Here is a 12,246-nt window from a genome sequence, read left to right on the forward strand (position 1 = left end):
CAAAATTATTTTGAGGTCTCTTTCTTGGAATGTCAAAAATATATGGGAATTGGGCATGAATAGAATCTCTTCTTCTCTTTGCTGATCTTGTCCTTATAATGTGCAATGCAGTCTGTCATATCTTTTACCCAGAACTTTAAACAGAAATTACCCTGGAGAGTAGATATGAATTTGCATTACTTGTGCATGTACACCCTTATTAGATGTTTATAAGCCCATCGGGTATATTTTTATTGATCTAGGTGCAAATAATGGAGTCTGTAGGATGTTCAATTACCCAGAATACTTGGATGGAAGTTTGAGGATATTTGTACCACTCAAAGTCAGCTAGAGGTGGTTTTCTGTTTCTAAAGTCTAGGTTACATATCAGGAGGAAGAATATGCCCCTACCTCTGGGGGCTATTAAGAATAGGTAGTCTTCCAGAGTAGCTGAAATGGAAAAGAAGTAAGAGATTATATAGGGAGGGATATATCATTTTAATGTGATACAAAGTAGACCTTTTCTGATCTTAAGTGAATTTTCAATACAGTACAGGAAATAGGAACTGGGTTAGCCTTGAGCTAATGTCCAAAAGCCATATATCATGTAAAATAAAGTTATGGAGTTTGGAAATAGAAAAACAAATGTAATAGGTTCTGAGTAGATTTTATGCATAACCTGAGCATGAATGTCTCCCAAGAAAATGATCTACAACAGGGTATATATTTTAGAAGAAGGCAAATATGTCATTATCAAGTGGCTAAAGACTCAACGACGTCAATGTTTTGTAATGTGTTTCTTTTTTGTGTTTCCTAATATAAATGCAATGAAATCATTTTTGAAGAGAAATGCCCACAGCAATGTTTTATATTTGTACTTCTTTCTTTCTTTCTTTCTTTCTTTCTTTCTTTCTTTCTTTCTTTCTTTCTTTCTTCTTTCTTCTTTCTTTCTTCTTATGCTGCAATTTCCATTTGCTAAACAAAACAGAATTCACCAAAATGATTCTGTTCTAAAACAAGTCTGGGGCACCTGGGTGGCTCAGTCTGTTGGGCTTCCAAAATCGGCTCAGGTCATGATCTCACAGTTCATGGGTTCAAGCCCCACGTCAGGCTCTGTGCTGACAGCTCAGAGCCTGGAGCCTGCTTCAGATTCTGTGTCTCCCTCTCTCTGCCCCTCCCCTGCTTATACTCTGTCTCTCTGTCTCAAAAATAAATAAACATTTAAAAAATTGTAAAACAAGTCTAAATAGAAAGTTTTTAAAGGTTGTTGAGTGAGTCACTCAAGATTGTATAATCTTTTTCCCATTATCACTCATTTCTGTATGTTTGGATCCCAGCTGGACAAGAAAGAGCAAATGCCAAACAAGAACAGAAATGGGTTTTGTTGAGGTGTTTACAGAACAAGCAAAGCTTGTGCTTTCGTTAAAATTTAATGCTGAGTTCTGTCTAAGCCTATCACATGATCCCTGCTGAAGATTAAAGTTTATTGCCTTAAAGCAGGAAGTCTTAAATGATTTTTGATAGTGTTTACTCTAAAATAAAAATTTAAAACTTATATGCCCATCACATTTTAAGTTGTCAACAAAAACATTTTCATCACAAAGTCAAATAGTTGTAAAGGATGTTATATTTGGCATATTTTAAATATTGCCATTCTAAAATAAACAAGTAACATTACTCTTTTAAATATGTTTAGTGGAATCTAAATACCATAGTGGTTTCATACCTATGATTATCCATTTAAAACATGCTTGAAGATTGCTTTTAACAATCAGGCATTTTATATTTTCTTTTCTTGTTTTTGGACTTGTTTTCTTATTTCAGTTTCCCCCTTGGAATTTTATCCAAATATATATTTATGTGCTTGGTAATCTTCTACTGACTTAGCTATCAAACATATATACATCAAAATTTATATTTAAAAGTTAATTAATTTTTCTTGTGAACATAAAGGTATAAAAGTTTAAAATCTCTTGTATTATCATTATAATTTTCTTATATACAATTGATCAAAACAATATTACACTCTTACAAAACTTAAAAGATAATTATACAAGTTGTAGAATTTTATTAGAAATGTATCTCAATGAGATGATCAGAGCTGTTTTTCCCAGTTCACATTTCTGTGAGTAAATATTCTTAAAAATTAGAATGTGTCATGGCTTAGCATCAATTCTATTCCTATTTTATTTTTTATAGATTTAAACACCGAGAAACTTGTTGTCATAGAAGGAAATGATAGAAATCATAATTTTATTATGCAATGCTACTCACTATTTTTTTACCTCTTTCTGAATTATATGCCAAAAATCGCATAGTGGTCTATCAAAATTATTTTCAATTGCCCTTCAGCTGACATCTCAATGAAGTCTTTCTTTTTCTTTTCTTTCTTTTTTTTTTTTTAGCGTTTATTTATTTTTGAGAGAGAGATAGAGACAGAGCATGAGTTGGGGGATGTCAGAGAGAGAGAGAGGGAGACACAGAATCCGAAGCAGGCTCCAGGCTATGAGCTATCAGCACAGAGCCTGACATGGGGCTTGATCCCATGGACCACGAGATCATGACCTGAGTGGAAGTTGGATTCTTAACCAACTGAGCCACCCAGGTGCCCGTCTTATTTATTATTTGTTTTTTTTGTAAGCACCAGACTTAAACATGATTTGATTTGTACATTATCATCAGAATAATTTATTCTGATTTGACCTTCTGTTTGCTCATAGTTTTTACATTCCGTGGAAATGCATTCTAAGACTCAAGATGGATTAGAATTGAGTTTGATGTGGTGGTTGTTTTCTATAATGTGGGAAAAGGTAAATTGTCTGAAGCCTTTGATTCTCAAAGCTTGTCCCTGAAACAAAACCTTTAGCACCACATAAAAACTTTTAAGAAATGCAAATCCTCAGGCCCTGCCCTACTGAATTAGAAATTTTGGTAATGGGGAGAGCAACGTAGGATTTCACAAGCACACCAGATGATTCTGATCCATTCTAAAATTTATGAGAACAGATCAAGGAGATGCAAAAGTAGAACCAGCAGCCTCCACCACAGACACCTTAGACAGATGAATTTTAGGAAAGAGGCCAAATCATAATTCAAGTTCTGGAAATTGCTTCCCTTTATGTGCCCATGTACCCTTTGGGAAGTCTTGGGGTAAGCAACCCTGGTTTGGAGACTACTGCTTTAAGATACACAGTCCTTCAAGTACTTGAAGATTTTTAGTACACTATCTATCCATATTTATGAGCATATATGTCTTACCAGTCTGGTGATGATTACTATGCAAACTTTGAATGGACCTCTGGTTTTACAAGAAAAAGTGAGATAACCTTTCTCTGAAGAAAAAGAAAAAAAAAACCTGAATAAAGCAGCATAATTTAAAACATTAATTCCTTAAAGGATAGACCTAAAACAAAACCTGAAAGGCAGGAATTAAAAACTACATTATTCAATGAATCATTCTGATGGCAGATTTAAAAACTGAGAAATAGAAGCAAAGAAGATATATTGTAACTTCTCAGCAACAGTCATTCATGAAAGGGAAATTCAGATTCATTGGGGAGCCCTAAAAGAGGCATACGTGGGACAATCATTGGGATTGAATTGATCTCTGAATAACTCCAGTTCCTAAATCAGATCACCCCTCCCCTGCCCTTTAGCAAAATTGAACACACCAGTCATTCAATAATACGCAGTAAGCCCTTCCCATGTGCCACGCAGTATGCTAGATATTGGGAACAAACAAGACAGGTCAAGTCTCTGTCCTTTATAGACCTTACAGTCATGGGAAAGATTACCAATGGCATTAAAACAGGAAGAGGTCTGATTTCTCAAAATGCTGTTGCCAAAGCCTCCATTCACGGCCATCTCTTTGCTCTGCCCTCCATCTTTACCTGATTCTACTCATAACCACGATCTTAACTACGTCCTACATTATGGTAAATTCCATATCTCTTTCTTTTGTGTGATGGGTATGTACCCAGTTGGCTGGATTTTGTAGGTACAGTAATGTCCACATGTCCCAAATTGAACCAGTGTCCACACCTCCCACTAACCATCTGCACATTGTTGTTTTAAACTAGGAGTCTAAGAGTTACTCTGCACTCATAATCTAATGCTCATATTCACTCAAGGATTGAGTTCTATTAATGTTACCTCTGAAAGTTTCTCACATCCATCACCTCTTTTCCCCAACTGTCCTCAATACCTCATATATTATTGTCTCTAGATGCATTTCTTTCAAAATCATCTTTTAAACTATGATATTCTTTCAAGTATGCAAATAAGAGCTTGGCATTCTCCAGCTCAAAATTCTTCAGAACCTATGACCAACAAAATAAAATCAAATTTTATATGCATAGAAAAATGCTTTGGGAAAACAAAACAAAACAAAAAACCCTGTTCTAGGTATTATGTGCTTAAGAAGAATGGAAAAATTGATATTTATCTTAAGTAAATCAATCATTAAATTTAAGTTTTTTTTTTTTTTTATTACATCAGTTTTGCCTCCTGTTTAGTCTCTGATAAAAAGTCAGATTTCCCTTGTACTAGTTGTGCACAAGGCAGGAATGGAAGACTAAAAATGCTATCTGACTTAGTGGGACATAGGTTCGCCCCTCCAGATACACTCTCCACCCTTCTCTTCCTGCTTTGTGACCTGTGAAATTGACTATACACACTGCTCCCACTGGGTTCCGCCATGAGGAGCAGTGTTAGGAGATCAGAGGGAAACAGAAGGGTGACCTCAGTGTGTGTTTCTTCTTGGCTTCTTCTAAACCCTGTAGGATTACCATAGGCTGCCTCTATTCCTCAATAAAGTCACTAGCTTCTACCAGGCTCCATCTCCACATCCCTCCTCTGCCTCCTCGTTCCCAGCTGTTCTCTCATCTTGACCAGTCAGGACTAGAGGAGTAAGACCTCCCCACTATTATTGGCCCAGGGGTATTGCCCTATAAATTGTGATTTCTTTAAGCTGCCCACCTTTAGAAATAGTCCCTTTATTCAACTGTCTATAACTTATCCAATTTGATTGTGTCATCTGTTTCCTACTGGATTTCTGACTGACAGAGTGTTTTAGATGTATCTCTTTAGGGAAATTATGTAAGTGACCCAGTTCACATCAATCATAGGATGGGCATGCTACATTACAGTCTGGAACCCTATATGATGGTTTCTTTGGGTTTCTTCTGTAGCATCTCATTAGATGCTTTTATGAGTTTATAGCTTTAGTTCCTTCCTTAGAACCACTAAACACTAACCACGTGATTGTCGCAACTGCCAGTCATTTTTGTGCCTCAGCTGTGCATAAAAATTGCCACACGGCAATTGATTGGTCCTGAGGTTGTATTCTCTGCCTTAAATTTCCAAAATGAAGAATGATACTCCTCAGCTTGAAATCACAATCAGGTATGGTTTTCAATGCTTGTCTTATAGTTGGGAGTGAAGAATAGAATAGGAGTCACGTTATAAACGTGCATAACAATTTTCTCTGAGACTACACCCCAGTATTTTTGAAGCCTTATGGCCATATATGGGGAAAGTGGAAAGAGTAGGGAAGGGAGGTTATTTTAAAGCTGCCAGCCCATTTTATTTCTTGGATAAAGGCACGCCTTTATCTTTCAGTGAAGACTATTTTCCCCCTTTGATTTAGGAGGACCCATTCCAGTGGGTCTTTGAGTTCTAGGAGTTCAGGACAAGTTCCTACTTTGGAATGGATTGGTAAAAAGGAGGAGCTGAGCTGCTCTGCATTTAAAAAAATGATGTTATTTTCTTCTTCTGTAAAATGTTCTATTTTTAGAGCAAACTTTTACATTAAGAAATATTCTGTTTATTTTCTCTGGGGTACTGATTCCAAGGAGTGGAAAATTATTGGCAGAAGGGCTTCCTCTGTTGAAGAGGGAAGTTGGTTTCAGCAATCTGGTGGCAGATGTACTGAAATTAAGGGAACCTGTAGTAGAGATCGGTGGAGGAGCCTATAAACAATGGAAGTAGTCCAAAAAGTACACAGTTTGGTTTCTTGACTATGTGAGAATTCTTTACGTGTTCTCAAGTCTTCAGGATAGTTTTGTTAAGGCTTAAGGGACCTTTTCAGAAGCAAAGGATGGACCTTATCGTCGCTGGGGAGGGATGGGGAAAGATCAGCTGTAGTCCTAGTTGGTCACATAAAGATGGTGTGATGTGCTCTGGCGCCATATGCTTGGTACCAGACTTGCTGGGGGCACAGTGACACACAGAGTAGATTTATGAAACAGGCCAGTGTGCCAGGAATGTTTGGGGAAAGGATTCTGCTAAAATTTATATAGATATAGATGATATAGATATAGATATAGATGATATAGATATAGATGATATAGATAGATTTTTTTTTCAAGTACCATGTGGTGTTAGGAATATTGTATTAGCACCAAAAGGAAGTGCAATTTTTTAAAACTAAGCTTAGGAGCATCTATTTTACATAGGCTTTCTTATAAGTAGTATTTTCAATGCTTACTATGTGGCAATACTTTGGACTTTTAACTTTGAGTCTTTTCTCATTCAAATATGACATAAATTAACAGATACTTTTATTTTGTATAAGGATATGTAAGGCAAAGGTGTAATTTGGGAATTTAAAAATGAACATCAGAAGCAAGATAAAAAGGTAATCCAGCAAAATTTCTGAAGAATGAGGGTAAGACAACAATATCATGGTTTTGTAAAAGGATTTAGGAAAGAAAGACTATTTGCTGAGGTTTTAGAGGTTGTACTACTTTAGGTAGGGCCAAAATATGTCATTAACAAGTAGGCATTGGAATCTGGTGAGGCCCTGATGATGAAAGATAGAAAGAAGATTAATTATAATTAAGATTAAATATAATTAAATTAAATTATTAATTATAGCGTTTAGCATCCACAGTTAGGGAAAAGAAAAATACTATCAAGCATTTGGACTAAAAAGAGAAGACAATTGCCCTGAAAAAACAAGCTATAGTTGAAGCTTACTAGCAATGAGACAAATAGTTGCTTGGGAGTTTCTGGTTGTGTAAGGACAAAAAAAAGTTGGAGTGATTTTTTTTTTTTTTAATTAAACGCAGGTTTGAAAACACAAAAATAACAGTCCTGTCCATCTGCAAAGGAGGAGATTCAGGATAGAGACTAGACCAAAGGATGACAGATGCTGAAGTAACAGAAGGAATGGGCTGGAAATTACATCTGGGCTGCAAAGAGCCTGGGCAATGAACATGCATGGAATCATTACCAGAATCCTAACTCTCTCCAGCAGACACCATGAGGTATTTGTTAAAATATGTCTTTGCTCTTTTGTTGTTAATTTACTACCTATGTAATCAGTGCTCATTGTAAATGTGTTGGAAAAATACAGAAAAGCATAAATAACAAAGAAAGTGTTCAAGAGAATATTTGCTTGAGGTTACTATTTTTAATGCACATGGCCCCAAAGAGTGTTCAATAACTAACTGCAGAAGGTACTATTTATTGGGTGCCACTCACTCTCCTAAGTGTATTTCCATCTGTTTCTTCTCACAAGAACATGAGGGCAGGGACTTTCTTTTCTGTCTTGATCATCACTATGTTTCAAACACCTGCAATAGTGTCTGGCCTGCAGCCGGCACTCAATAAATATTTGTTAAATGAATGACTAATTTATGAATGAATATAATGAATGAATATTTGTTAAATGAATGACCTCCCTCAATATTCACATCAATTTTACTGTCATTCCTATTTACTGATGGAGAAACAGAGGCACAGGGAGGTTACAGTGGCAGTCCCAAGTCACTTAGCGCATGAGCTAGGATGTACACCCGGAAAGTCTGACTCTGGAGCTCATTAATACACTTGGTTTTTACTCCTTAGGTAGAGGGGGAGCCTGTTGAAATTAAGGTCAGTAGGATGATGTTAGTAACACCATACTGAAACTAAGACAGAAGCCCCTTACCTCCTTGCCACAGGTGCCATCAAAGACTTAAGTTTTATTCACTGAGCAGGTTTATTCACTGAGCAGTTCTATTAACCAGCAGCTTCAGAAGCTGAGGACAAAAAAAATTTTTTTTAAAGAAAAGAAAAGAAAGAGAAAGAAAGAAAAATGTGAAGTTGTTTGTCTCTGTCTCTCAATATTCTGCTCCAGAAATATGCCATCCACAGTTGTCTGCCACCTAAGGTAGTAGCTGAATGGTTTAGGAGGTGAGAATTATATGAACTACTGGGATTTCTAGAATATCACACAAGTGAATGCTTAGAAAGATACAGGTGCAATTTATGTTTATATATGCCCACGTTATCAGAGTGAATATTAGTGTTATTTTATGCTGGTTGTCAGTACATTGTGACTTTAACTCTTGCCTATTTAACCGAGGTAAAGATTTGCCATTAGAACAGAACCAGAAGTTGCTTTCCAGGAAGATCTGGGCAAATCTCTATACAACCATTTAATTTGATCCAAGATCTCAAGAAAGTATTGCAGGAAATTTGCAAATACAGCCCACATCACAGTAGTGAATTACTGTTATACTTTTACCATGCAGCCTGAGAATGTTGGTGTAAGTATGTGAATATGTGAATTTTTTAAGTAAAAACAGAGATTAAAAAAAATCCAACTTTTTTCCTTCAAAGAAAATTTAGCAAAAATAATTATGAAAATGATGTGCTCCAAGTTTTCATAACCTTTAGAAATTTCTTTAGGTTTAGACTATAAATGTAAAAGTACAAATTGATTCATTTATGCACTATTTTTTTCATGCATTCAATAAATATTTTTTGAGCAGGGACTATACCCCAGGAACTATTCTATTTCAGTTCTTCAATTCGTTTCAGACTTTATTACAACAACAGAACAAGGTACTTCTGGTTTTCAGTAGTTGCTCCTGAAAAGTTTGGAAGTTTTCAACTTCCCAGAAATGATTTGAGAACATCCTACACCTATACTGACATAGTAAAAATATATACTGTCTCCTTCAGGATTAAAGGTATTTTGGAACAAAACAAAAGTTTGCAGGGAACTAGAAATAGCCTGTGAGTCCAGAATGAAATCAAATATTTGAGGGGAGGAAGGAAGATTTGTACTCAAGCAACAAGTAGTTTGTAATAATTTTGCGGTAAATAAGGACCTTCTTGAAAACACTGCCTCAAAGGTTTCTTTTAAAGCCATGTCTTCTGCCATCTTGCAAGTAGATTTACAAAGTACTGACCCGGTTCCAAATAACGTTTTGGCCCAACTTTCTGTACTTATGTCTGCCGGTTCCTTGCTTGGGAGTTGGAAAGCACGTACTTATGATCCAAGCGGGTGAGAAAATCCCCTGTGTAGCCGGAATACCACCGAAAGATCCTAAGTTAATTCTGCAGAGGGTGCATTGGGGGGTTGTCAGACCACAGGCAATAGTGGCAGAAAGCCGATGTGGGTGAAATCAGCACGTGTAGATCTTGGCCCCCAACATCTCCATCCATTACGTAAGGGGCTTCTTGAACCTTGGTTCCTGTGGGGTTCAGTTTGCTCCCATAACATAGCTGGCTCCTACCAGGACCTAAACTTATGTTTAGGATCTGATGGTGTCTGATGCCCCATGAAGGGATAATTCTTGGAAATCAAGAATTTTCATTTCACTGAAAACTAAAGGGAAAGGTAGTTTTCCTTTTTGTTCCTGGTGAGGCAGTGAGAAGGCGGAGACCTACCCATCTAAGTCTACCACTGAAGCTGAAGGAACTATTTTTATGAGAGACTCTGAAACCAAGGTTTATGCAGTGCTGTTGCTTTAGGCTAAAAGGGACAGAATGTGACCTATAGGTAGGTGGAGAAGGGTGGGGCAAATTAAGTGCCTCTGACACAGTGTGGGCTTCAGGAAATACACCACGGCATTACTGGGAATGTCCAGACACCCCCCCCCCCCACACCAAACAACAACAACAACAACAACAACAACAAACAGAAGCTGCTTTAGGAGCTGGGGATACTGTGAGGCCCTTCGAGTATAGACAGAGTTAAGCGTTGGACTACTTTAGCTATTTCAGCCATTGTAGTTCACTTTGAGGCTGTGCTAGTGAAAAGGGGATAGATGAGGCCCAAAGCATTTAACTGTAATAGAACCCTTCTTACAGTGAGAGCTTGTTCCAAAATGACAAAACTAGAACTCTCTCTTGAAAAAGGAGAACCAGGAGCTCCCTGCTCGGCCTCCCAGGCGTGTGTCATTTTGATAGCTCATCAAAACGCTTCCAGTTTGCAGCCAACGTCGAGAACCATTGTCTTAGAGAAAGTAGTGCTTCTGGATCTTTAATGCGCCTACTGATCACCTGGGGATTTAGTTAAAATGCAGATTCTGCTTCGGGATGTCTGGGATAGGTCTGAGATCCTGCATGTCTCACAAGCTCCCAGGTGGTGCTGATGTTGCTGGAAGGTAAAGCACACTTTGAATAGCAAGATCTTGGAGTGCTGGTTCTCATCGGTTCATGCATATCATGATCTTCTGGAGTGTCTATTAAAACACAGGTTATTTGTGCCCCACTCTTAGCTTCTGATCCAGTAGGTCTAGTGCAGTTCTGATAATTTGCGTTTCTTTCTAGTAAGTTTGCAGGCAGTGTAGCTTGGGACACGATCATGGAGGACAGTGGTTCTCAAACCTGCCCAAACCTGGCACACTTATAAAGCATACTCAGGCTAGGCACCTCCCCGCTGTCTAGCCTTCCCACCTCCCCATACTCTGTTCTTACAGAATCTGATGTAAACCCTCCTGGCTGATCCTATTGCTCAGTAAGGCTTGAGAACCATCGATAAAAGGCCTCATAGGTCACATGAGGACTTCAGATGTTATTTGAAATATAATATGATGTACTAGACCTGATGAAATCCTTACAACTAAACTATACCTTTATCTAGATAGGTGAATAAATAATCCCTATGAGGCAGCTACCGTCTTCATTATTATCTCTTTTATTACAAATGAAGGAGACTCAGGTTAGCCAGACAACTTGTTAATTTCTGCAGAGAAATATATTAAAAGGTACACAAATTGGTTAGTTTTGAAATCTACTCATGCCAAAGTGGCTATATATTTTTGCTCCCACTTTCTATTAACTTGAGTCTGTTTCATTATGGGTTATGTGGCAGAAGCTAATTACTGGGAGCCTGTAATTTGAAGTGACAGGTAATTGAAACGTGGGTTCTCTATGAATGTCACTGTAATGCATAATACATTATTAAATACTAATTATTTAAAACACAAATGAAGGCAATTGAAGTCAGCCCCAGCAGTTAGTGGTTAAAAATAAAATTGAGACTACAGATAATTAACATGGGTCCAAAAAAGCTCATTTCAAGTTAGCCTGAAAAAATTATTTTTTGTCATTCGGTATTAATTATGGTACGATAATATGTCTATTTTCATTTATTTTAAATTAACTTTATTTAAAATTATGTTTAATTTTATTTTATCTGCACTCACCTCATTTAATCAGAATCAAAAGCAGAACAAAGCTCTGAATCCAAGAAATAACGAAAGTGATCTATCCTATGCGTGTATTAATATTTAATCTTCTTTGCTGAATTAACACTCTAATGTTGCCAACACAAACCTCAGCGGAAACAGTGACTCTTTTAAAAGAATATGAAAGCAGATTTTAGTTTAAGATGGAATATTATTATCTTATAAAATTTGATCACTCACTCGTTTTCTAAATGGAAAAATGTCTAATTAGAACAATACATATCACCAATTGTTTATACCTGTACACACTGTAACTACAAATATATATAGTATATATGTATACTATATATATGTAACTACAAATATGTAACTACAAATAATATATAGTATATACATAAACTTATCTATCTATATCTATAGCTGTATCTATATAATATCCTTCTTGGGTTTTTTTGCTTCTGAAATTGTCCATCTGACAACTTGGATCCTACAGTAGCATCGCTGTTAATGATGCATCTTATACAGGAGCACAAAAAACGTGTAGATTTCTAAAAGTGTAGTCCAAGTAATCGCTAGTGCTAAACTTAGATCTATGAGTTATAGAAAAGACTCCAGAATTCTGTAGTGTGCGCTTCTCCAGTACAAATATTCCATAGTGCTGTGAAAATTAGAGCTCTAACTTCCTCTGACATCTCTCTGCATTGGGGGACTGGTAGCAAAAACCAATTCTGGACCATTAACATCTTTATGGGGGCTTTAGAACCCTAACCTCTAGTATTTAGTTTCCTACAAGAGCAGCAATCTATAAGGCTAATTACAGTTGTAATGAAAACAAACTTACCATAGTTGTAAAGATTTG

General features: G+C 36.8%; 1 protein-coding gene across 1 annotated transcript in view; it reads left to right on the forward strand.

The window, feature by feature from the left end:
• The window catches only part of VCAN (versican), a 120,937-nt gene extending 112,182 nt beyond the window's left edge, over positions 1-8,755 (forward strand). Inside the window, exon 15 of the mRNA XM_045033290.1 lies at positions 7,050-8,755. Within this exon, the coding sequence (XP_044889225.1) occupies positions 7,050-7,069 (20 nt within the window). The 3' untranslated portion in view covers positions 7,070-8,755. The remainder of the gene's footprint in view (positions 1-7,049) is intronic.
• Positions 8,756-12,246: the final 3,491 nt, after the last annotated feature.

This window comes from Felis catus, chromosome A1 (assembly GCF_018350175.1).
Source record: "Felis catus isolate Fca126 chromosome A1, F.catus_Fca126_mat1.0, whole genome shotgun sequence".
Classification (NCBI taxonomy): domain Eukaryota; kingdom Metazoa; phylum Chordata; class Mammalia; order Carnivora; family Felidae; genus Felis; species Felis catus.